The sequence below is a fragment of the Silurus aristotelis genome (assembly GCF_946808225.1).
Source record: "Silurus aristotelis genome assembly, chromosome: 11".
Lineage (NCBI taxonomy): Eukaryota > Metazoa > Chordata > Actinopteri > Siluriformes > Siluridae > Silurus > Silurus aristotelis.
The window spans coordinates 23,810,281-23,838,135 of record NC_139584.1 but is presented as its reverse complement, the minus strand read 5'-3'; the positions used below and the strand labels follow the sequence as shown (position 1 = coordinate 23,838,135).

General features: G+C 37.3%; 2 protein-coding genes and 1 long non-coding RNA gene across 4 annotated transcripts; 1 reads left to right on the top strand and 2 right to left on the bottom strand.

The window, feature by feature from the left end:
* Positions 1–620: 620 nt before the first annotated feature.
* Positions 621–27,306, bottom strand: ppih (peptidylprolyl isomerase H (cyclophilin H)). The gene is made up of 9 exons (XM_083554704.1): positions 27,110–27,306; positions 14,636–14,700; positions 13,486–13,509; positions 12,842–12,886; positions 8,858–8,900; positions 6,216–6,308; positions 4,746–4,833; positions 4,527–4,567; positions 621–1,013 (listed from the first exon to the last, which is right to left on the bottom strand). Exons 1-9 carry the CDS (start codon positions 27,173–27,175, stop codon positions 945–947), a joined length of 534 nt encoding a protein of 177 aa, XP_083410830.1. The 5' UTR covers positions 27,176–27,306; the 3' UTR covers positions 621–944.
* On the top strand, positions 19,772–22,120 carry LOC310733450 (putative G-protein coupled receptor 160). 2 transcript variants are annotated; one of them, XM_083554691.1, is made up of 2 exons: positions 19,772–19,912; positions 20,873–22,120. In XM_083554691.1, the coding sequence occupies exon 2, from the start codon at positions 20,887–20,889 to the stop codon at positions 21,985–21,987; it is 1,101 nt and encodes a 366-aa protein (XP_083410817.1). In that variant the 5' UTR covers positions 19,772–19,912; positions 20,873–20,886; the 3' UTR covers positions 21,988–22,120. The 2 variants fall into 2 exon arrangements, with proteins under 2 accessions (XP_083410817.1, XP_083410818.1); XM_083554692.1 differs by lacking the exon at positions 19,772–19,912 and adding an exon at positions 20,698–20,786.
* On the bottom strand, positions 19,788–23,203 carry LOC310733458. Its single transcript, XR_014535752.1, has 2 exons — positions 22,371–23,203; positions 19,788–22,122 (listed from the first exon to the last, which is right to left on the bottom strand). It is a non-coding gene; the product is annotated as an uncharacterized lncRNA (long non-coding RNA).
* Positions 27,307–27,855: the final 549 nt, after the last annotated feature.

The following is a 27,855-nucleotide window of genomic DNA, read 5'->3' as shown; positions in this document are numbered from 1 at the left end:
GTCTATTTTTAACCTTGTGACTGAATTCAGATTTTTCATTGTAGAAACAAATGCACATCCCCTCACCCAGACACTACACCGCATTGCATTTCAAACTGGAACACTCGATGGTATCGAGTCAAGGCAGTGCGAGTCCCACACAACCTCCTCCACTTTTGTCATGTAAATGTTGTGCTGGCGCTGCAGCCGAGTGGCTGGACGGCGTGTGAAGAGCTTGTTGTTAACGGCCCGGCACAAAGACGGCCTTTAACATTGACCCTCAGAAACCTCCTGCCGAGACCAGAGCTCTTCCAGCACTTCTGCTGAAAGGGCTCTTTTGTGTGGATGGGATGGGGGTATAGGCCATGATGGTGGGTATAGAGGGAGGCTTTCGGATAGGTTAGGATGTGGATTTGAAGAAGAAGCAGAGACAATAGAAATTTCACTAGTCAGAAACTGGCATTAAATGACATGCCTTAGCATAAAGGATCGGTTTGGTTTCAACTCCTGATGCTTTAAATGCTTCAGAACTTGTAGAGCTCGCACAATTTTTTGGCTAAAAAAATAACATTTTAGTTCAATTTTATTTGGGTGCTTTAACAACACGTAGTCATGGAAAGTCGAGGAATAAATGAAACTGATTCTTACAAAAAGAAAGCTGAAATTTATTCAGGATACTTGGCAGAGAATGCGGTCAGACAACATTGTGAATAGTTAACTGTAAAACGATCCAAAAAGTGGACAATGAAAGTATTCTTCCTATGCCTGAAGAAGAACAGGACACACTTGTCTTCTGTATTTATCTTGCCATGGTTTTGTATCAGATTTATAAATGTATAGGTAGGACATCACAGGTATTTGTGTTGGAATTTGTGACGAAAATGCTGCAACACAGCGACGTGGTAAAGTAGACGACAAAAATGTCAGAAATTTGCTGTTTGTAAAGAAAGATAGAAAAACAAAAATCACATTTCTCCACACTGGGTGATGACGATGGGTAGTTTGGGTTTGTTGTTTGGTCCTGTAGGCACGTTCTGCAACACATGGATAAAGAAAGGTTTTTATACATAATAGCCTTTATAAAGTTTATACTAAAAATGTCCCCCCTGGTTTTCCCTCCCCAGAGACATTTTTTTTATGTGACCAAAACCTATTAACGGAACTGAAAGCGAGATGAAAGAATATAGTGAAGTCCAAAACCAATCAGACTCTAAACAGTTACTATGAAGGGAAATCATGATTGTACAATTTGATCATAGTAAGCACTTTTATATATGAGGGACAGACACTTTTGCAAAATTGTACTAACAATATTAAAGCATTCTTGCACAAGTTAGAAGAGCAATGATGATTAGTGAAGAATGAAAACTGTAAAATAAAAGTTAAGAATACTAGTCAGGATATTGCAACTGTCACCTTCATGATCTAGCATAAACTAGCACCAGGAAATAATGACGCTTTAAAGAATGGCCAAGTTACAGTTTGCTAAGTGTGCATTACAGGGGATTGACGGGGTGTGCTGTTCTGGGAAAATAACTGGTGACAAAGTCGAGTTATCTCTCGAACCTATGAGGTTTATTATTTGCTTATAAAGACACACCAAAAGTGATTTAATCAGTAATTTGTCAGCAATACCAGTATCATTAATAAAAATAAAAAAAAACAGGGCACACTTTTTTATTCATTTAAATGTACTTTTGAAGGCGTTATAGTGTCTTTTTCCTTACTCATTTAATCTAAAATAGCCTTAAATACAAATTAATTAGAAGTAAGCTTTTAAAGAAAAACTATTGTCCACATTTGACTTTCCTGTGACCCTAATTCGGATTGAATCGGTTTATTTGCTGGTTATGTTTGCATATTCTATATAAATCCTACAAACATTCCACGACGTGGCTTAAAAAAGTGTGACAGATTCTTTAAAAATGTGAAATCACATTTTTTATTTTGTCACAATAAAATTGCTTAAAACACACTTGGTATTCTTGAATTTCTGTCCACTTTACCAGTGGGAGTGATTCATCTGAGTGTTCATCTGAAATTACAACAGCTTATAACAAGCACATTGCTATAAATCTATCTACAGTTATTTGTATTGCACTGACACAGAGACATGCTGCTTAAGTACAACACCTTTTAGCCAATCAGAATAGAGAATTTGACACCTTTGTGTAATAAAGGCAGTATGAGATAGAGATTAAGCTGTGCCACTGTGATGGAAAAAAGCTAATAATCATCCAATATCACACTCCACAGTGGCCTTGTTCACTTCTTGGCATTAAAATCCACCTCGGGTGATCTGATCGCTCGTGGACAGCTGAGACGGAGAGGAGAGCTGCTGTTTACACCTGGTATTGTTATGCATATTAAATGCTCCTCTACTGAGCACCTAAGGTCAGATTTCATGATATAACTTGGTTAACAAAGTGCTCCAGCAGCCTTTGTAAAAGTTTAAATGGGGATAGCCTTTACTTTACTCTCTGTTTAAATATATAGACTAAAACTCAGGTGGTATTCTGCTGGGTAAAGATTCCACAATGCCATTATTGTAGCCCACATTAACCTAGTGAGCTCATGAGTGAGTATTAAGCTGTGTTGCTTTCAAAATGTGTCGGAGTTGTTCCCAATAACAATAATGTCTGACGTTTCTGGATTATTTTCGTTTTCCTCTTTCGGCTTCTCCCGTTAGGGGTCGCCACAGCGGATCATCCGTCTCCATACCCCCCTGTCCTCTACATCTGCCTCTTTTAACCCAACTACCTGCATGTCTTCCCTCACCACATCCACCTCCTTGGTCTTCCTTTTTTCCTCCTTCCTGGTGGTTGCATCCTCAGCATTCTCCTACCAATATACCCCATGTCCCTCCTCTACACATGTCCAAACCTTCTCAATCTCACCTTGTCTCCAAAACATCCTACATGCGCTGCCCTCTAATAAACTCATTTCTAATCCTATCCATCTTCGTCACTCACAATGCAAATCTCTGAGTAAAATTCACCCCAAAAAACCCCAAGTAAAGGATTTCTACTTAAAAAAATTACAAATGAGTAGGTTTGTTTGCAACCACCGAAAAAACATTTCCTGCAAAACTTTTTGCTAGTAAGTCATCACATTAAAAGATAGTAATCTTGTGTTAATTTTTTGCCAGGTCGCTTGCAGAATGATTAACACTAAGAAAGTACACAGCACTACTCAGTCAGTAAAGTAGTTATTCTACTTATTTTAAAATATGGAGAAGTGGTAGCTCAGTGATTAGGACATCGGATGCCTGATCGAAGAGTGGCGAGTTCAAACCCCAGCACCACTAAGTTGCTGCTTCTGCGCACTTGAGCAAGACCCCGAACCCTCAACGTCTCAGTTGTATAGATAAGATAATTGTAACTCACTCTGGATAAGGGCGTAAACAAATGCTGTACATGTAAATATAAAATAATGATTTAATTACAGTAAAATAAATACTGTAAATGTTCTCATTCTTTTCACAGCTTTTAGATTAAATTATTTACAGAAGCACAATTTATCTACTGTTGCTTAGTTATCCATTAATAGCAAGTCAAATAGTCTCGGACTCTGATTAACCTGATGAGCATGCCATCGTCCAGTAACTGTCAAAGCAAAAAGAATTTAACAAAGCAGATCTGAAGACGGGAATATGACTCGTCTTGTTTTCACCGGTATTTAAAAAAGCAAACGTTGTGGTCACAACCAAAATGTCAAATGTACTTCGACTGCCAAGAAACAGCACAAAATGTAAAAAAAAAAGAAAAAAAGGAAAAACTAAATCGCAGTTAGGATTCAAGTCAACTCTGAAGACAGAGGTGTGATGTCAGAGGTCATAGATTTCAGTCACAGTTTACAGACAGACAAGCAGTAAATATCAGGGACAAATATAATATCAAGTTGATCAGGTATGGTCCAACACCATACTCATTTACTGGTTTTACTTCTACACTCTTTCTCAAAATGGTCCAACCTTCAATACCATAAATACTAAAGGACATAAGCCTTATATACGTTATCATGCTAATCAACGGTCACTACCACTGATGTAAATGCACTAAGATTAAAGTTGTTCTCTGAAAAAATATTATGCGGAGCTGCTACATCATCTTCCCTATAATAGCAACCTGATTATAATAATGTTTATAATTTTTGGAACATGCAAAGCTGTGTATTTGTACTCTTCTGTGAAATTAAGTGCTTCAATGCATCCCTACTTAATCTGGCATTTATTTAAGATCATATTACTTTCAGGAAGTAAGGCAGCTTGAGTGTAACAAAATGCCAATTGTGCGTCCCCTGGTGGGAGTGTAAATACAGTGTAAATCAGGCTGGCATTCTGTGCCCTGAGCTCACAGTCGGAGCCAGTGGAAATGACTAATGCTTCAAACCTATGTTGCTCACCAAATGGCATCATATGCTGCACAAATTCATTCTTAATGTCAAAACACAGGGTCATAAGTATATCCATGTGGCAAATGTTGTCTGACTCGCTAACCTATATCCAGGGTAAGGGCTTGGTTTATGATTTCAAATCAACAACTCACCTCAATTTTTCTCATGATGAGCAAACCATCCACCACTTTGCCTGCAATGAAAAGAAATAAATAAGAAACAGTTCAACAGATTTCTGGAATGCCATTAATCTGGTATCGGGTTTAATTGATTCCTGTTTGCATAAAATATACTTTACTTTGCCCAATGTAGAAAAAAACAACAATATACACCGTATGGTCACCAGGAAAGTACAGTCACTGTGTACTCACCGAACACTACATGCTTCCCGTCTAACCAGTCACATTTTGTGCAGGTGATGAAAAACTGGCAACCATTTGTTCCTGGGCCACTATTTGCCTGTGGAACAGGAAAAACAGGGAATAAAGGAATGTTAATAAGATTCAGAGCTGAAAACCCTTAAACACTCACCACAGGTTGAGTAAAAATATGTGACTTCCAAGATGTGAAATAAAAAAAAAAAATTATATATATAAAAAAAAAAAAAAAATCACAGTACAAAGGGATATTAGATCTCTAATAATACATAAAGTTCCAATGAAATGAAAAATAAAATGATATGTATATAGTTGTATATAGTAAATTAATGGTAAATCATAAAGCTGTTAAGTTAAGTTTCTTTCGGCTTCTCCCGTTAGGGGTCGCCACAGCGGATCCTCCGCACGTTTGATTTGGCATATGTTTTACGCTGGATGCCCTTCCTAACGCAACCCTCCCCAATTTATCCGGGCTTGGGACCGGCACTGAGAGTGGCTGGGGATGGTTCCCTGACCGGGAATCGAACCCGGGTCGCAGCGGTGAGAGCGCTGCATCTTAACCACTAGACCACCAGGGGACCAGTAAATCATAAAGCTGTAATATAATAATATAAAATTTCCCTGAAACTTTCTATAAAGACCATCATATGACCTCTAAATTACATAAATAATGGTCTCCACTTGAACATTCAAGTTTCTTATCGGGAATCAGAAATTTTCTGTATAAAGAATATTTTGTTTCTCTACAAATCATGTAAATGTGCACAATCCAATGTAATTCAGAAACCACTTTTACACTCGTCTTTTAAAACATGCCCCATATGGTTCATATGGCCACTGCCAGCAAGGAATTCCTGACCGCATTAATATTAATATAATAAATATTATCTCATGACCTGAACTTATTAGACCTTCAATGTAAAAAAAATTTTATAATAAGTAAATAAATAAATAAAATGCTTTCATGTATTTGAAAGCTCTGAATTGTTGGTATTGTATTTCTGTATTAGTAATTCTATTTAATCAGTAAATTAAAAAATTTAACAAGTATAATGTTTTTTTTTTTAATGTTTGCTTTAAAACAATGTGAGGGAAAAGCATTCTGTAAAGCATTTGCAAGTTACTTCTTTATTCATAGCATCCTGGTCCAAGTCTTACTGGTATAAATTAGAATTATTTTTTTAACGTATTGTGAACGTAATCAGTGTTGTGGGAGAGGAAGCACAAAAATTAAGATGACAGATCGTTCTCTTGTGCAATATCACGCTGCCTTTCTCACTCACACCAGTACGATCACTTTTAAAACAACAGCCCCAAATTATCTGCTGCAGTCAGGTGAGAAATGTTTTACAATTTCGCATTCGAAAAGAGTCAGAACGTTCCAGCATTTCCTGAACCATTGTGTATGATGGTCCACTACAATGGACATGTTAAAACAATGTGTAAATGTGTGTGATTATGTACCAAAGACAGCAGGCCTGGAGCAGAATGCTTTAGTTTGAAGTTTTCATCTGCGAATGGACCTCTGTAGATGCTGCAGATGCCTGTGCCGTCTCCCTGGGAGAACACATGGTGGAGTGAGAGTTCAGAGATTCATACCCCCCCCCCCCCCCCCCCCCACACACACACACACACACACACACACACACACACACACACACACAAGTAACCCAGCTGCATCAGATTTTGAACACTAGAGGGTGAAAGAGGACATTCAGACAGCTCTATATCTATACTATTTATCTATATTAAGTATACACAAAATATTCCTGGGGGTAAAAGCTATTTCATGCATATGGAGACATTTACAAAGTCTATACGTGTTAAGCACCTACTACACTGTATGGACAAAAGCTTAAGAAATTGCTTTTTAAAACATCCCATTTCACATTTAAACCCCATTTGCTGTTAAATTAACCTCCAGTCTTTTGGGAAGAGATTTGCGCTCATTAAGCAACAAGTAAAGTCAAGCAATGATGTGGAGTGAGGGGGCCTGGGGTGCAGTCAGCGTTCCAATTCAGAGCTCTACAGCAGGTATTATATACACTCTACCAGTTTGACCGGCTCTGCCTTTGTTTTGACGGGCAACATTTCAGTATTAAACGATTTTGGCAACCATGACACAAGTGTTCAAGTACAATCTAAATTATCCTAAGACATTTAATTAAGAATCCAGTTTTATTAATAAACCCAGACTGTGGGAAAAAGATACACAATAAAGACAAATATACCACATATGTGGTTCTTCCCCAAAATGTTACCACAAAGCTGGAGGCACACGGTTGTATAGGATGTCTTTGGACGGGGTAGCATTCAATGTACTAATTACATGAACTAGGAGACACAAACTTGTTCCAGAATGCTCCTGTGCAAGTTCCATGAACATATGGTTTACATGGGTTGGAGTGGAAGATCTTAACCGACCTGCATTCGAGCTCTGATTTCAACCCTGCTGATTACCCTTTAGTATAAACTGTAAAACTGACTGTAACCCAAGCCTCCTCACTCTACATCAGTACCTGACCTCACAAATCTCCACAGCAATACTCCAAAATCTAGTGGAATACCTTCCCAGAAGAGTAGGCTATTAGAACATTAAATGGGGACTAAATGTGAAATGGGCGTTTTTTTTTTTAATCACATAAGAATCTTATGTTCAGGTATCCAAACTTTTGTCTATACAGTATACTTAAACAGAGGAGACTTTTGTTTTAAATATGTTTCGAATCTCTGATGTTTTAATCAAATATATTTTACACTTCTTCATGTTGCAAATGACATGGAACTATCAGAGCAGTTTTCATCGAGTCCCCAGATTTCCATGTTGTTGTTGATCAAAGAAATATAATATAAGCCATTAAATTATATATTAATGCTTACATCCCTCCTATCAGTTGCATTCTAGAAACGTTCCCTTTTTTTTTTTCTCAAAAACAAACAAATAATAAAAAAAAAAATTCTTATGGCATGGTTAGTGTTTAGCACTGGATTTGTTGGATGCCGTACTAAACATTAATCATGCCATGTTACTGTAGATACCCAGTTACCCTGTAGAAGCTAAGGGTGAAATGACCTCATTTAGCAGTAGGAGTCACCTGACCTAACAGAGTGTCAATAGCCCAGTTTGTGAACGTATCTTGTGTGTTTATTCAAAATATTGATTCAGTATAAACAAACCAAACCCATGATTTAAAAATTAAGACTTAAATCAAATATTGATTGGCAAAAACTATTTAAAGTTGCACATAACTGAAACACATGCCGTGGCTGGTCTGTTTTATAGCGTTCACACAGACAATTTGACCCATTTTTATATGAACAATGGACAATTAAAACTTAAATTAAAAGTAATTACACCATTTGAAACTCAAAAGCTTGAATCCTGTCCTTAAAGCTCCTCCTCCTCCTCCCAAATGTTGTTCTAATAAATATAGTGTTTATTGAAATGAAATTTTCACAGATTGAGGGCTAATATTCACAGTATCTATGAGTAAAATTAGAATGTACTTGCAGGGCTGCAGAAACCTAAAGAAATGTGAATATGGGAGGTCAAAGTGTATATTAATTTGCTTCAAGAATGTGAAAGTGTTTTTAACATACAGGTATTTTAAATGTGCATTTATGGGATAATTGTGTTCCCAAACAACATTTTAAAGGCTTCATCAATATGGGTGGAATAAAGATATTATTTTTTTAGTATTGGGATTTAATGGCCAGTATGGATGTTTATGTCTGTAGAAGATCCAAAGTTACAGGATGTGTTAAGTGTAACACTGTGTTTCTGTTAGAATTCTCACATGAATTACAAGCCGCATTACAATGCCTTTTTTAGAAGCCTAATAACAAATCAAACTAAAACTTGAACTAACGCTTTATGGTTTAAAAATTTGCTCTACATCTACAGTGAAATGCTCATTTTGGTACCGAGTGCAACATAAAAATATCAACATATTGAGGCTGTCAGAGGATTTACCGCACCCAGAGTGCAAACACATGGTCACTTGTACAAATTCACAGGTCAAACAATTGCTGTGTACTTTCTGAATTACAGGTCCTGCCTATTTGCTTGAAAACAAAAACAAAAAAAAAAAACAGTTCAAACTTACATTTACAAAGTCACCACCTTGAATCATGAAGTCTTTAATCACCCTGTATTGAGAGGATAAGAAAATAAAACAAGTCAGTATAATACAATGTATTCTAGTATGTGGCTAGAAACATTATATCCAAACAAACATAACAGGTGAAATGAATAACATTGTCCTCGTACTGTGACACATGTCAAGGGATGGGATATATTAGGCAGCAAGTAAACACTTCAAAGTTGATGGGCCGACAGAGAAACAAATGGGCAACCATGAGGATGGGAGCGACACCGATAAGAGGATGTTTCCAATATGCAATGATACCTCCTAAATGTTGTCCAACAACCGGTAAATTGGCAACACGCTCATTGGCACACAAGAAACATTGATCATACGGACAGTAAAGATTAGCCTGTCTGGTCCCATAGATCCCATAGAGCTACTGTAGCACAATTTGCTAAAAAAAGTTCATGATAGAAAGGTGTCAGTACAGCTTGCTGTATCTGCCCATGCTGACTCCTGCCCACCACTAAAAGCTCCTAAAATGTACACTTGAGCATCAGAAATAAACGATTGGAAGAAGGTTGCCTGATAAATCATGTTTACAATATGTAGATGGCCCAGTGTATGCATGTGCATCTTATACCTGAGAAAGAGATGCACTTTATAAAGAAGGCAAGCTGGTGCATGCAGTGCAGTGCACTGGGCAATGTCCTGCTTGGAAACCCTGGGACCTAGCATAAACATTCATGTATGTTTAGGCACTTACCACCTACCTAAACATTGTTGCAGACCAGGTACACCCCTTTCTGGTAATAGTATTCACTATTGGTATTTAGCATGATAATGCACCATGTTCAGGAATGGTTTCAGGAACATGGAAATAGATTTTAATGTCTTGACTTGGCCTCCAGATTTTTCAGATCTCAATTCAACTGTGCATCTCTGGTATGTGCTGGACAAACTAATCTGATCCATGGACGTCCCAGACCACAACTCACAGGACTAATGCTACAATCTTGTTGCCAGGGTCTCTGCCATGAGTCAGAGATGTTTTGGCAGGACCATGGGGAGTTTTATAATATACAGTGGTGTGAAAAAGTGTTTGCCCCCTTCCTGATTTTTTTTCTTTTTTTTTTGCATGTTTGTGACACTTTAGTTTGATGATCTGAAATATTCAAATTTCAAATATTCAATATTTAAATATTAGTAGAAGATAACACAAGTGAACACAACATGCAGTTTTTAAATGAAGGTTTTTATTATTGGGGAAAAAACTTAATCCAAAACTACATGGCCCTGTGTTAAAACTGTGGTTTATCACACCTGAGTTCAATTTCTCTAGCCACACACAGGCCTGATTACTGCCACACCTGTTTGCTATCAAGAAATCTCTTAAATAGGACCTGCCTGACAAAGTGAAGTAGACCAAAAGATTCTCAAAAGCTAGACATCATGCCGAGATCTAAAGAAATTACCCCGACAGCACAGCGATGACTCATCCAAGAGGCCACAAAAGACCCCAGAACAACATCCAAAGAACTGCAGGCCTCATTTGCCTCAGTTAAGGTCAGTGTTTATGACTTCACCATAAAAAAAAGAGACTGGACAAAAATGGTCTGCACGGCAGAGTTCCAAGACGAAAACCACTGCTGAGCAAAAAGAACATAAAGGCTCGTCTCAGTTTTGGCAGAAAACATCTTGATGATCCCCAATACTTTTGGGAAAATACTCTGTGGACTGACGAGACAAAACCTTTTGGAAAGCGTGTGTCCCGTTACATCTGGTGTAAAAGTAACACCACATTTCAGAAAAAGAACATCATATCAACAGTTAAATATGGTGGTGGTAGTGTGATGGTCTGTGGGTGTTTTGCTGCTTCAGGACCTGGAAGACTTGCTGTGATAAATGAAACCATAAATTCTGCTGTTTACCAAACAAATCCTGACAGAGAAAGTCCGGCAATCTGTTTGTGACCTCAAGCTGAAGCAAACTTGGGTTCTGCAGCAGGACAATGATGCCAAAACACACCAGTAAGTCCACCTCTAAATGGCTGAAGAAAAACAAAAGGAAGACTTTGGAGTGGCCTAGTCAAAGTCCTGACCTGAATCCTATTGAGATGCTGTGGCATGAATTTAAAAAGGCGTCATGATCGAAAACCCTCTAATGTGCCTGAATTACAACAATTCTGCATAGATGAGTGATTAAAATTCCTCCACAGCGCTGTAACAGACTCACTGCAAATCATCGCAAACGCTTGATCGCAGTTGTTGCTGCTAAGTGTGGCCCAACCAGTTATGTTTAGGGGACAAACACTTTTTTTACACAGGGCCACGTAGTTTTTTATTTAGTTCCCCCTCAATAATTAAAACCTTCATTTAAAAACTGCATGTTGTGTTCACTTGTTATATTTTACTAATATTTAAATTATTTTGTTGATTTGAAACATTAGTGTAACAAACATGCAAAAAAAAAAAAAAAAAAAAAAAAAAAAGAAACACTTATTCACAGCACTGTATTAGGCAGGTTTTAACATTATAGCTGTTTGTGTATTTGGCAGCTTATCTGTCATCGACATAAGTGTTTATGTGAAGAACTAACCCACAATACCTTCTTGCAGATCCCAACACGTCCCTAATACATCCTTGAGCGCATGTCACAGGTAGCTATGCAAATAAGGATTATACCTGGCATGCTTGGGACAAATGGAATGTCTCCATTTTCCATTCTTTTATTGCCCAATCAGTTTTTTTTTTTAATTGCTTTTTTTTTTTACTTGCTGTCTTGAACAGACACGCACCCGACCACAAACATCTCAGCTTCCATGCCACTTCCTCCATCAAACTTAAACGGCTTTAAACTCCACCCTCTTTAATTATGCTGCGTCCTAAATCCCTCAGATCAGTTCTGTCAATTTATTAGTATACATGTCACTTTCCATTATCGTCCCAATGAACCACACTTACTGGATTACAAAACTCAATTTTTCTCATAATTGCTATACTCCGAGCCAAAAACCTTGCTTTCTGTATGCTTTCAGGAAATTTTTCCCGTTCATTCCAGTTCCTATTGAGAAGGATATATTACAGAGGTATTTTCCAAAATGCACACTACCTCTTTTTCTCGCCTCACTACCATTAATATTACACTACCCACATGTGTGAACTCAGTTTCATGACTCCACCCTGTTACTCAAAACCTTGCAGCTTTTTTTTTTTTTTTTTTTGTGACTATACTTAATTTGATCTTTGAACAACAATGAGCCTCTTGTTGGAGACACAGTGCAACCAACAAGGAAGTAAAGCGTTCTCTTTGATATGGATAGATTTCAATGTCAATGTTTAAATTTGCACCAACTGTCATTTTGGGAGTAAATTTGCTCAGGTACATGATCAAAATCTCTTTACAGGCTTCCATTATTCTGTATATCCTTAAAGAATACCCAGAATTACTCAGTCTCATAAAGAGTGTTAAACATTTTCACAAGCAAAGGAATGGACAGATTTTTGATAAAACAACAAAAAAGTCATAAGATTGTACTCAGTGGCTGCTCTTTCATTTATTATTGCTTTCAAGATGTTAAAAACGAGCAGCAGAAAAGATTTTGTGGTACGTTTTAGGAACTCATGAGTTTCAATCCCAAAAATGCCACAGCTCCATCCTGGATAAAACGAGGCATGTGGTGAGAAGCTTCCCAGCAGTCCATCTCAGTGCTTCACGTGCACATTTTCACAAACTCATTCACACAACAGGGGCGATTTGATTTGAGAATCATTTCAATGTTTTTAGGAACTGGAAGGTGAATGGAGGAAACTGGAGACCAGATAGAACATTTGAAATTCCGCAAACAGTAACTGAGCTGTGAGGCCACTTGTGTGTTTTATGTAAAAAGTTTGAAGAAACAAGTGATTATTATTATTATTATTATTGTAGTGAAATGATTTGTTCAGTGAAATCGATCACAATAATGATAAAGAAAATACATAGCCCTACATACAGCCTTACCTATGGAACGTGCATCCTTTGTATCCAATCGGGACGCCGTCTTTCCTGTTGGAGACGATTTGTATGATGCAAATGAAGGTAATAGATCGAAGAAACAGAAACAAGTTTAAAATAAAAACACAGGTTCCTAGTCTGACTAAATCAAATACCAAAAGAGTTAGTGAACATCTGATCTTTACTGCGTTAGTCAAAATGGATTAAGCAAAACTTTGTGTTAGTCGCAAAAAAGAGGCTTCAATATAGTCTAAAACAGGGGGCACCAACATGGTGCCTGTGGGCCTTTTCTAAAAAAAAAAAAAAAAAAGCTCACCATAGCACCACTTACCAGTGAGCTGCATCTAATATTTATTGTTGCTATTCTTTTTTAAATCGCAGGTGTGTGAATTTGAAAATGACAATATTAAAATATAGATGACTAGATATAGAAGAATCTAATTAATGATGAATAATAACATATAATTAAAGGTAAATTTAGCAAATTTGTTATTTCAGAAGTGTGTATCAAACTGGTAGCCCTTCACATTAATCGGTACCAAAGAAGTAGCTCTTAGTTTCAAAAAGGTTGGTGACCCCTGGTCTAAAATAACACCAATTCTTAGACAAGTTCTCCTGAGACCGAGTACAAAGCAATTAGACCTGGTTACCTGAATTCCCCTGTGCAGAACTGCCTGCAAGACAATACACAAGAGAATTATGTGAAAAAAACACACTGAGACACACACACACACACACACATATATATATATATATATATATATATATATATATATATATAAACACACAAGGGTTTACAAACTAACTGTCAATTAGAAAAAAAAACTTCTCTAATAGTAAAGAGCTTAAGAAATAAATTAACTTCTATTCATATTCTATTTCTAAGTTAAAAATGGTTCTCAATTACTAAAATCTTCCTGAACAGCAGTAGTTCAGTAGCAGCAGTGTAATGCAAAAAAAATCATCCATGTAACATGCCAAGACCCTTTTTAAATAATCACATCAAAAGCTGATCACATTGCCTTTTTTTTAAACCATCGATTATCCATTACTGACCAAGTGATCATCGACTAACCCAGATGGTGACCAATGCAGGCTCAGTTTCCTGTTCTTGGCTAACAGGCGTGGAACCCTATGTAATATTTTGCTAGTGTAGTCCATCTGGCTCAAGGTACGAGGTGTTGTGCATACATTCTTATTATATGGTTTTATAGTACGGTTGTTTGAGTTACCGATGCCTTCCTGTCAGGGTGAAACTGTCTGAACATTCTCACCAATAAGCTAGAACTGCCTGCAGACCCACCACTCAATAGATGTTTTTTGCTTTCTGCACAGTTGTGTGTAAACTCTGCTTTGCATGAAAATGTCAGTTTCCACAGTCAAAGTCACTGAGATCCCTTGCATTCTGATGTTTGATGTGAATATTAACTGGAACTTGTGACATGCATCTCTATGATTTTATACAGTGCATCGTTTCCACGTGATTAGCGAATTGGATAATTGCACGAATGTACAAAATGTAATAAAGGTGATTTGTGAGTCTATAACGAATATACAATATGAATCATTTTTATGCTTGATTCATACATCGTGAAATCAGTACTAAGCTAAATATTCGTGATTTGCTTCATGAATTGACATTAATTTCCCTGAGGGAGTAGATGGAGTATGAGGTGTGTACTGCATATTAGCCTATGACTAATAAACAGACTGCACACAGAACATGTATATCCTGAATCAACTTGTGAACCCAGTTGTGTCAGCTCTGCTGTGAACCTGTTATTAAATCGTTTAACATACCGAAAATTCTCAGCAGTCTTAGGAACAACATCTGCAAACAACTCAATCTTCATTCTTCCTACATCCTGTAAAAACAAACATCAGTCAGTTTAAAACCGAGCCACACATACACATTGGGCTCACTGTTAATTGTAGTTGGGAAATTGTCACTATGTGGTAAAGATGTTAAACTTCTTGTTGGAAGGTTGCAAGTTAAATCTCCGCACCATCAAGCTTCAGCCTAACCCTAAACTGCTCAGTTGTATAAATGAAATCATTGTGAGTTGCTTTAAAATGGGGCATCTGTCAAATGGCATGAATGCAAATGTAAATGGTGCTGCCATTGTAAAGTAGGTTGAATAAGGGCATGTTCTTTGGCCTACACACTCCCATCAATTAAAACTAGACCAAGACAAGCACAGTGTCATTGAGCCGTGTGGGCTTGAGGGGGGACAGTCGGCACGGTCATGGAAAAGGACTTATTTGTCTGTGAAGATTGAAAGTACACGTACGTACTACAGCAAGATCAGAGATTCACTAGAGTACAGAGAATGTTTTAGAATCAGCTAAGGAGAGAAAACTGTCAGAGAAAACAGACCATCAAGTAAATGCTGATAAATGCATTTCTCATCTTTAAAGCACTGCACATGGATATACCCAGGTATGCTAGATCTTCTTCTTCTTCTATGTATATTTGTCAATGTAAGTTTAAATGCTGTAGAATTATCTGTTCTACATAATTTAAGTTAGTAATCACTAAGTGAGAAGTGAATGCACTGCCCCACAAAATTCCCCAATGTGGTGACCACATTTTTGTGCGAGACCATAATTTAAAGGTTACTATATGACAGATGTTTCACAAAACGCCACAAAACATCGGTCATACAGCAACCAAAAATTGCTAAAATCAAAAGATGTAAGTTGTAATTCAATGAAAATTTAAATGTTGTCAATAAGGACATCAAGTCCATCATCACTTGTTGACAATCTCAGTCTTCGCAAAACTGTTACCGTCAAGTTGGAGTCACACATTTTTATATTCTATCACTCAAACTAGGAGACCTTCTAAGAAACCTTTCCAGTCTGGCAAAGCCTCTATACACAAAGCCAGCTCCATAAAGATATGGTTTACATGGTTTGGAGTGGAAAATCTTGAGTGCCCTGCTATAGAGCCCTGGCCTCTACCCCACTGATCTTTAGGATTAATTGACTGCACCCAAGGTCTCCTCACAGAAAAACACATACAAATCATATAATCAGATGTCCACAAACTCTTAATATATGGTAATGTGATTCAGTAATCCCCCATTTATCGCTGTGGTTTCGTTCCAAAACCACCTGCAATAAACGAAAAGAACGCTATTTCTTTATTGTTGAAGCTGCAAATCCTCCCACATACTTTAAACACACACAGATAACATTAGCAAGAATATAGCAATATAATTATCATAATATAATTTTGTGTAAATTCGTAGAAATACAGTACACTGTAACACATTTACAGTTCTGCAGTAGTGTAGCCTATGTGTAGTTTCTCTTCTTGTTTATTGGTTGAAGTGTCTTATAATGTAAAAAAAAAAAAGGGGCGGAGTTAGATACACGTCACCGCATTTTTTACTTTCTGTACTTTATGAACATTTGACTTCATTTTCAAATTAATCATTATATTTTTTATTAATAAATGTCATAATTTCAACATAAAACTCCATAAAAACTATTCCCTATAAGGTTTTTGGTCTATCGTGCTGTCCATGAGAGACCGGGAAAATCGTCCAAACAAATGATGTGGCAAATGTAAGTCCGCGATAAACCGTGGGTGTGAGATTCGAACCGCGGTAAAGCGGGGGATTACCGTATTTCACTGATATTTGCAAGCCAAAATTAAAAAAATACAGTGAAAGATAACTGCATATATAGAACAGTAAGACGATCCAAATGAAGGACTCGCTGATGGCTGGAATAAACAAAGCTGTACAAACCAAAATGTACAAACACACAAGAGAATGTAATGCTTTATTTAAGAACTTGTTAATTTGTGAACAAACTGGAATTGGTGTAAAAGTGGTAACAGCGACTTTGGAGGACAAAAACAGCTGAACAAACAGCGAGACCATTCCTCCTAACTAAATGTTTGCTTCGTTTTTGTGAAAGCCTGCAAACACTACACCATGATGCAACTGCTTAAGGCATTAATTATGCCTCTCTTTATTCCAGCAAACTGTTTCGATGCCTGCAGCTGCAATTCAAACTGAACCCTTTGACGCTTTGTTGCTCACTCCGGCGCTATTTTAACGGCGGCCGATCTTAGTCTACACCAGGGGTCACTAACATGGTGCCCGCGAGCACCACGAGTCACCCGCAAGGACCACGAGTCACCCGTGGGCCTTTTCTGAATATAGCTCACCATAGCGCCACTTACCAGTGAGCTGCATCTAATTTTTTTAATCACACTTGCATTGGTATACATTTATATATAGTTATAGAAGTTTATACAAGTTATAAAAAATAACGTTTTGCATATTGATATTTATCTGTTACCTACCTTGTTAAATCATTGTTGATAATTATTGTGAGAAATCATTAACATGATCAGTGTCTTTACATAGATGAATATCATTCATAATTAATAATAACATACAATCAAAGATAAATTGAGCATGTTTGTTATTTCAGAAGTGTGTATTAAACTGGTAGCCCTTTACTTTAATTGGTACAAAAAAAAAAGTAGCTCAGTTTCAAAAAGGTTGGTGACCCCTGATCTACACACTCCAACACGAACTGATTCTGAGTCAGAAGAAACGAGTAGCGGCAGAATTATTTAGCCGTGTGCACTCAGCAAGGGGCAGTCTGTTCAGTCTTTTACACAAATCCATTTACACAAAAGCGTTAATATAATATCACTAAGTGAGTGGAAATAAACCCAGAAATTCACCCCAACAGAGAATCTCAGAGCTGAAATCACTTCTTATCGATAAAGAGTGAGATTCAAGCACGATATGCTGATGTACTAATTAAAAGCAGATTTGGTCAGGTACAGATTCACACAGACTTGTATGAGATACGCAATGATTACGCCTACACATAGCCTTAATAAATCGCAAGATTATATAAATTTTATTTTACTCATCCAGCATCTGACAGTTAATGACTTATTCAGGAGTTCTGCCTGCTCTTCCAAATAATGGCACATGCTTTACATAGAATCAAGGTCTTTTTTTCAAACCAATTAAAATGGTGTAGGGTTCACACCAAAGTCACACCCAAAGCATTCTGTAGTTATAATCTGGAAATATGACAGCGTTAGTCAACCTGAGGCAACCTCGCGGGATATATGTTAAGCTTATTTTAGTCCAAGTGCACAACCTGTTGTACAATAAGGTGAGTCAGGGAGCGCACTCGTGCACAGTCATGTCAACATTAGGATATATGGATGACAACATGATTTCTTCAGCTGCTCTATACACTTTACAATTGAGAAAATCTATTATTAATTTGACCTGCACTTGGACAAGTTGTCAGATCGACTCCAATTCACTGGTTGCTACTAGTTTTCATTTTTATCAAGGAGAAAAACGTTTATTAACCCAAAGTGTGAATTTTAGAGAAAAACCCATGAATTACCAAGTGCTCTTCAATGGCGTTCAATCTTTATCCTCTAATAAAGTTCTGGTGTTTTTTTTTGTGACACGTTGGTCTTATTCTGACCTCGGTTAAGAATGACATCGGACTATACGGTGAAAGGGGCGTCAGTGAAAATGTAAAGAGGGTTTGCCGCTGCACAATTAAGTCGTTTGCCTTTTGCTTGCTTTCCTGCTTTGTATGTCTAGATGATATGGCCAACAGATCAAGTTCCAAACACCCCAAAACCTGTTTCTCATGATATCAAAATAGCACAGTCTTTGAGGTAACACAAAGCAACTGCATCTTCGAAAACCTGTTTTGCATTCTGAGCCCAACGTCTGTCTTCACTACATCTACACTGGATTTCTCATCACATACAATTACTATAATTGAACACTGCATGATAAAAGAATCACAGTCAGCAGCCATTTAAATATTTGATATGATTATAGCCTGTGACACCAGCGTTAAACAACACGAACAAAACAGATGAAACTAGAATCTAATCAGTCATGAAACTCAGCACTAAATGGACATATTTGCTCCAGCGTGGACCTTTTCTGCACGTTTCTGTGTTCTCACTTCCCATGCGTTTCTATGACTGGTGTTTTATAGCCTATAAAATGAATCATTTCATTACTTCCAGTTCAACCTCATATTTATCCCACCTTAGCTCTTAATGTATGTTTGTTTACTCTTGCTCTTTCTCAGTCTATGCACCATGGGCCGGTTAGTAATGACATGTTTTTATTTGGTATACTGTGTATGTGGAATACAAAACCCGAGCTTAATATTCAATGCATAAAAATAAAAAAATAAATAATAATAATAGCAGTCCGGAGCATTCTGCTGCACACGATCTAAGTATTAGTAATATTTAAGAGTATGAAATGTGTACAAAACAATATGTCTCTCATTTTTTTCTTAAAGTCTCCAATTTACTTTGAGGCCATGAAAAGAAATTCACACCTAGGGGAGAATGATTTCAGGTCTGGTTTCAGTCACGTTCAGGTCGAGGAGCTTTTTTTCCCCCCTCACCACTTTTGTTCTGTAAGTTTCCAGAACAACCTGTTTTAAATTAATCTGTTAATATTATAATTCTTCAACATTTATTTGTGTGCATCTTTCAATATTTTTATGCCTTTAATTAGTGGACGCGCTGGTTGTTGTTCGTCCGATTTCACTTTCTTTTTAGAAGATATTTTTGCATTTTAGCAGTGCTTTATTTGCACATGAGCCTTCCACTGATGAACATTCAAAATAACTCTTGCCACAGGTAACAACAGAAACAGAAAAGAAATGGAATTTTTTTTTAATGCACATATAGATGCTATAACAATTCCTAGAATTCCCTTTTGGGCATCGTTTGTTTTTCCATATGGAGTCTGTAACCCTGGTTGCAAAAGCTACGTTGAAGAAACAGGAGTAGAGGTGTTACTTTAGGACCCAGTGAAGCCACACAATGGCAGGTGTGGTGAGAAGCAGTTGTGTGCTTTGGATTACAGGTGGAACAGGCTGGGTAGAGCTAAAGGAAGGAGTGTCTGTGCTAAACAACTCACAACGCGGCTCGGTTGAAGAACACTTCAGTAGCGTCCAACCAACACGCTTCAATATTGATGGGGTAGGAAGCTCAATATCTTCAGCAGAAGGGGACAACTGGGAAACAAAAGCTTAAAGGTAAAGGGGACAAATGCAATGCACTATTCACTATATTCTCTGTAGGAATCTTTCTTTTTTTAACATGTACATATTCAAGACTTTATCTGATTCCATTTGACTGAGAAAGTGCAGAGTACGTAGATATATTCTGGAAATAGGTTACCAAAAATATCGCTAATGCATTGGTTGATTTTTATATAAATTTTTTGCATGAAAATAATTTGCAAAAAAAATCAAAAATTACTTCAGTTTTGAATGATTATCTGAAATGCCAGAATTTGATCGAAGAACAAGAATTTATTCATTAAAAAAAAATAAGTCCATAGTCCCTTTCATTTCATCTCAATCAGCAAGATCGTCCATTTCGGGCAAAGTACACTGCGAAACATTACGTATTATTCCCCCAAGATAAGCATATGCAGATAATGCAATCATGTTTAGGCACATGTTGTATCCATTTTGCACAATCTAAGCCCCAAACTACATGAATATGTTGTGACGACTGGCAAAAGAATGAGCGGAAAACCAGAGACAGTTTAGAGAACCGGTTGCACGAGGATATAATTTCCTACAGAATTGCATGGATATGTTTGGGTGCAGTAAACCTCTTTGCCTGTCTGTTAGCTAACTTGTAATAGTGTTTACACAACAAACTGTTTTTGATGGTGAGCACCTGCTGTTCTATACAAATGGGTCTTGAAATCAGGAGCTACAATATCACCAAAGAAAACTTGAATACAGGTAAAGTAATGACCATGGCAAGAACATAGTGAACACAATTGCTTACTCATGTTTTGCTTTATTTTGTAATCGGAGTAAATGGCACCGGATAGCGTGACAGGGTAAGATCATGCATGATTAAACCGTTACAAGCCTCGTCTGCATCATTTCGGTAGGCAGAGCTCAGCCTTGCCTTGATTGGTTTCACAAGTTCGCTTCAAATAACTAATACTCTTCTGACTATCATTTATCCACTAGAGTGTGCATCCGAAATGGCTCAAGCTGATGCTACAATGCTGGACTACTATTTCCCAGGGCACATGATGGCAGTGCTCCAGGAAGAAAATGAAACCTGCACATACGATTTGACCCTGCAATACTTGCTGCTCCTTCTTTCCAAAGTGGCTCTGAACACGCTAGTCTTATCCTTCTGGTTGGGGAGCATTCCAAAGACACTCCTTGGTATTTTCAGCATCTCGATATACCTGGCGGATCTCTTGCTGATCTGCTCCATCTCCTGGGCATGGTTGTTTCTGCAGAACCAAGACACCCATGAAGTTGTGTGCTTCAGTCTTTCCCACAGCGCCACAGTTTACTCCCTGCTACCCCTGCCTGTCCTTCTAGCAGGAGCCTTAGACTGTGTTTTTCAGCAACATGTAGGCTTTGGTAAAAGGTCATTAGCCAGGACCATTGTCCATTGCATGGCAGTACTGCTGATCTGGACACTGGCTTGCTTTTTCTCTTCATGCTACACAAAATCAGACCTGCTGACTATTCAGTATAAAGAAGGTGTCAAGGCTTTTGGGTGTTCTGTACAAGGATCTGTAGCAGTTAATAACTTCAGTTTAAATCTGTTCTTCATAGTAGGCTTTGTACTTCTGTTTCACTGCACAAAACTTCCACACTGGGTTCGCCTAGCTAACAGACTATCAAAACATTGGTCCGGTTCACTTTCTATGAGTGATCTGGTCTTTTCTAAGAATCTGGAAAAACTTGAATCAGGAGCTGTCGACGCAACGCACAATGATAACCAGCAGGATCGGCCTCCTCTTATTATCAGCCTTGTTCTGTGCTTTGCTCTGAACTGGATTCCTTACCTGCTGATGAGCACGGTCTGCAATATCTTAGGATTCGCAGTGCCAGCCTACGTAAGCGTCAATCTCCTCTGGACCGCCTGCGCCAACAGCTTACTGGTTGGCGTGGCTTTCTGGTACAAAAGCAATAAGCATGGACCTTACTGCACACTGCCAGATGACATCTGTCCATGGTGCTTTTACTGGTATTTGAGTGAAGAAAATTGTCAGTTTACAGTCAGTACTGAACTCCATGATGAAAAGACTGAGGATTCTCCAATTCTCCAGACTCTAAAATAATTACTACCAGTAAAGATACTGTTTGAAAAGTTTACTTGTCTGATCCGGTCTGGCACAAAACTGGGAAGAAACTAATTGTTGCTGTATCTGAATCTGGCAAAGAAGAAGGGTTTTTTCAAAATATTGGGTTATTTACTGTGGTCCCCTGGTGGTCTAGTGGTTAAGATGCAGCGCTCCGACCGCTGCGACCCGGGTTCGATTCCCGGTCAGGGAACCATCCCCAGCCACTCTTAGTGCCGGTCCCAAGCCCGGATAAATTGGGGAGGGTTGCGTTAGGAAGGGCATCCAGCGTAAAACATGTGCCAAATCAAACGTGCGGAGGATCCGCTGTGGCGACCCCTAACGGGAGAAGCCGAAAAGAAAAAAAAAATTGGGTTATTTACTGTATATTTTGACACTACCAATTTAAGTAGAAAGTGTGGAAAGACTAAAACCTGGGGTGTAAATCTGATTTTCTTTCGATTAGTAATTTACTAATTGATTGTGATACAGTGCCTTAAAGCCTAGCCATAGATTTTCTAAATAAATGATGTTTTATGAGTTTAGCATTTATAAGCAACATACTTCTGACTTTTTAATGAAAAATATATTTTAAATATTATGAGTATTTTTTATGCATATTACAATGTGTGTTCAGTTTATTTTTTTGTACCAAAAAAAAAAAAAAAACCTGCCATATTTGTATCTGTTGCATTACTGTTTCTTACTGTATAAGCTACAAAAGCGACTTTATACAACTTTTATTAAATAATTTCAATGACTTAAGTTGCATATGTATACACATATTTCTGTCAGAGATGGTAAGAGTTTACTTATAAAAGATATATTTACTTAAATAAGTGTACCATTAAAATAATGGTATTCACTCAACTAATTATGTATAATAAAATACAAGTATAAAAATATATCTAGTTAAAAATCTAACCCTGTCCCACCAATACATTCGATTTTATTTGTATCATACTTTTACCCACAGACGTCCTTTTAAAGCCACGTTCCAGAAATGGAGACACATTTTTAATTATAGAAATGTATCCCTAAGAAACATTGTACATCTGTGTACTGTACAATGCAATGTCAAAATTGTTTTCGTCTCATTACATAGGAAGAGTCACATACAACAGTCGGAATGTAAATAAATGTTGGTGCGTCTGATTTACACTTTTGTACTATGATGCATTTTATTAATCAAAAAAAACTCTGCTGGAAAAAAAAATGGAGCTGGCACTGTGCACTGTGGTCTTGTCTTTCTAAAAGTTTTTGTGCTTCCAAGTTTGAGGAAAAACCGCATATTGCTGGGAAAGTCAGGTGTCCCAATACTTTTGTCCATATAATGCATGACTGATGCTTCTGGACAGTATATCAGCATCAATCAGGATTTATTTTCTTTTAATGTTGGTAGTGTTAACCAAAAAATTTATTAAGAAATAAAAATTAAAAGCTGGTTGCCATAAATGAAAAAATCAGTAAGTTTTCAGCACTTTATAAAATCCAACCTCTGCAATATTTACTCATGGCTTACCAAAAACTTTATAGTTGAATACATATTGTACATTAGATAGACCTTGAAATCTATCAAAATTATTATTTAGTACTGGTGAAGTGTCTCTATAAAAGAGTGACCTGCATTTAACTGTTTTTAACTGTATTTGACCTTTCCAGGGACATGAGTAGCAAAATACCCCTTTGTGTTTACATATTTTGTAAGAAATATCAGTACTGCAAGAAAGGCAGCGGTGTGAGAACAAAAGACTGTGCAACGTTACACTCGAGGCAAACGAAAACAGACAGCGAGCACCAGAGCCAGATATCCGAGTCTACATTCATCAGCACATCAGTGCACATCTGCATGTTCAGTAGGTCTGCAGTGTACATTATTTGTTTATATGAAGCAGAAAAAGTATTTTTTTTCTTTTACATGTTGTATATGAAAAACATAAGAGACAATAAAATCAGATCTTCTGTACTACAGTGCAATAGTCAATCATTAACAGCTCATGGCATCTGAGGAACATTATTTGCTCAGAACAATTATTTGGCAACTTTAACTACAGTGTAGAATTTGTCATATCGAATGACATCATGGTCTAAGATTAATGCCTGAAATTATTCTTTTTTATAATGTAATTAATTAAGGCTGTGATGAAATCTAGGGTTTTGAGATTTCTTCATTACAATCATTAAAATGCCGAATATACAGTAGCTTTTAAAAACAAAAGCTGGAACCAAATCCCTTGCGTTTGTAATATTGCGATGTAATTACCTATTCCACGTCAGAAAAAAGCTGTTACTTAAAGGGAAGTATTGGATATCTGACATTTCCAGCCATATGTGGTTCTTCCCTTGTAATGACAATGCCCATGTGCACAATGTGAGATCTATGAAGATATGGTTTACACAGGTTGGTCTGCTATAGAGCTCTGACCTCAACCCTATTGAACACCAATGGAAGGGATTGGAACACAGACTGCACCTCAGGACTCCTCACCCTCCATCAGTACCTGACTTTACTAAAACCCTTATGGCTGAATAAACACACATCACCACCACAATTCAAAACATTTTGTGAAACATTTCCCCAGAAGAATGAAAGCGTTAGTGCCAGTAAATGTAAAAGAGTGGACTGAGGAAAGTCCCATAAACAGCGGGTTTACATGCATTATGTGCATCTTGGGTGAACGGATCACGTGATATACCAGTAAAAACCTTGTATTGTCGAGGTTTCTTAAAAGAAATGTTGATATGGGAGATCAGAGAAGTATGACCAGGCTGGCTTGAGCTACCAGGAAGACTATGGCAGCTCAAAAAAAACACTTTTTACAGCCATAACGAGCAGAGAAGCTTTTCAGCATGCACAAAACATTTGATCTTAAAGTCGCTGGACTTTCAGTACACTTGTTTCCAGTCTTTAACATACATGTTTGAGTCTGTGTGTCAAGGATAAGTATTCCACTTATACTACTGCAATATGACAACACAGAGACTATACCCAAGACTATGAAATATCTCTATACTGAAAACATCATCAGATCAATGATAGTCCACCAACTTTTAGCCAAACAGTCTAAAACACACATTTGCTGTACAAATCTTCATGGCATAAATAGACACCTTTTGATTAAGAAGAGAGAATGTGTATATGCCCTTTAAATTAAATACAACCACTATTCATGCAACACACACACACAGACCCACACACAAAATTGATTACGGAAGGAAAAAGATAAATATTTAAAATCTACATCTCTGGCTTAGAATAGTTCCTTTATCAAGAGCGTCCAGAAATCAGAAACTAAAACCTTGAGGATGTGATTAGAGGGAACACATACAGGGTCATGAAGACCTCCAAATTTATTATAGAGACTAAATCATGAGGTAGAAATGTGAGCAAACTAAAGTCAAAATAAATCGAATGGAAAAATACTGATATTGTATAAACTACGAGTACAAACTACAGCTGTAGCTATCGATTATTTTAGTAATCGAGTATTCTACCGATTATTCCATCGATTAATCAAATAATCAGGTAAGAAGTATTTTTTAAATTCAGACTGGTCTCTTAAAATGAACAAGTAATTTGTTTCTTTAATAGAAAATTTTTCATTTTATTGCCAAAATTACATACAAGTATATCTGTGAAAACTAAACCCATTTCTCCTGTGTTACCTGGCAGCTGGAAAAAGTGTGCGTCCCCATCCAAGGCATGGGAGCATTTTATATCAACCGCAAAAAAAAAAAAAAGACTGTAACCTGCAAGAGATGCAAAGCTGAGCTGAGCTTGTGTGGGATGGAAGTACCACAGTGACGCACAAGCACATGAAAAGAAAACACACTGGTGTCACAGATGAAATATGAGGCTTTTGCATTTTTAAGTACACTTTTAGACATAAATACACTGAATTTAGGTTTTATATAGTTTAAGCATCAAAACATCTACAATTTTCAGCTTTTTATCAGATTAATCGGAAAAACAAAAACAATCAAACACCCGATTAAACAATAATCGAAATAATCGTTTGTCGCAGACCTACAGCTATCCACAAATCCATCCATCCATCCATCCATCCATCTATCCACCAACCAATCCAATTATCCATCCATCCATCCATCCATCCATCCACCAATCAATTCATCCATCCATAAATCCATCCATGCACCAACCCATCCATCCACCAATCAATCAATTAATCAATCAATCCATCCACCAATCAATCCATCTATCAATTGATCCACCAATCAATCAATCAATCCATCCATCCATCCATCTATTAATCAATCAAATCATTCCATCCATCCATCCCACTATCCACCAATACATCCATCCATCCATCAATCAATCCACCAATCAATCTATCCATCCACCCTTCCATACACCAATCAATCCATCCGCCCTTCCATCCAACAATCAATCCATCCATCCATCTATCCAATCTGCCCATCCAACAATCAATTTATATATCCAGCAATCAATCTATCCATCCATCTGTCCATCAACCATTCAATCCATCCATTATTCCATAATCTGTCCTTACATCCATCAACCAATCCATCCATCCTTCATAGTTAAATAATCTTTTTTTTACTTATTAAATGTAATTGGATCATTTCCTACTTCACACTGTACAATCTCTGAGGCACACTGGTTGAAAACCACTGATTTAAATTCTACTTTGCTATGCAAATGAGCAGTATGGAAATTACTCTACGGCGTCATTAAGCGACACTTTGAAAAGTTCTTTGGCTACTTTTCCCTGTAAGGACTTGGTTATAAATCTCTGTAAACAGTGAAAAGAAGAAGCTGAATGTTTTACACAACCTGGAAAACACTTTTGCAACCGGCTGCTTTGCACAAACCTCCAGCTCACAGACTTTATTTTATCAGCTACGTAGTAGTGTGCTAATAGCATATAACTAGCATTGCTTCCCACTTCAGTGTCACGCTAATCAAAATAAAAAGTTCAGTTTAGCTGCATAAAATAAATAAACGAACAAGAAAATAATAATTAAGAAACCCAGTAAAGATAAGATCCACTGTACACTACACGCGCTTGTAGTCCATGGTTAGTTAGCTAGCTTAGCGGTTAGCATTAGCTGCATGAAGTGGTTAAGTGGCAGCTCTTACCTGTCCTCCGATCGTCACATCAAAAAACACAACGGGATTATTGGGGTTTGAAGGTTGGACGTTCATAATGGAGAATTAATGATGATTAAAACCAAACAGGTCTGTATTTTATTATGCTGGTTTAAGTGCACTGGTGGTGTCACACATTCAAAAAGGAACACTACGACAAGCACGAATAGACATTTCTACGGATACCCATGAGGGACATTAGATGCGTTAGACAGTCATTTCATAGTACAGGTTAAGGATAGTTTGATTCACTGATTCGCATCAATGTATCTCCATAAAAATGTACGATGTGATGCATTGATAAAAAAAAAAATGGTGTGCATTCGATACAAGTTGACATTTATACCGCGATGCATCTTGTTTTTTTCTTTTACATCTTTCCCGTAGAAACGATTTATTTGTTTATAATGATTCGTAGATGCGCAATACTTTTATTATTTAAAAAGTAACCAATCATTTGTAAACAATATGTGATATGTAGATTTATTTCTCTTTTCATATCTGTTTCTCAAGCACGTTCTCTCATAAGCACTGCTGCTACGTGAATATGACGCATCACAACACTACAGAGACCGAGGCCTGAGAGTCACATAGAATAGAATACAAATTGACATGGCAGAGGTAGAGCTGTATCTTCCTCAAGACAGAATAGAAAAATAACGTCTGGTTTTATTTAATCGTTTTTTGCTCTACAAAGGCCTTATTGTGCAGTGTATTAAAAGTCAAAGTAAAGTTAG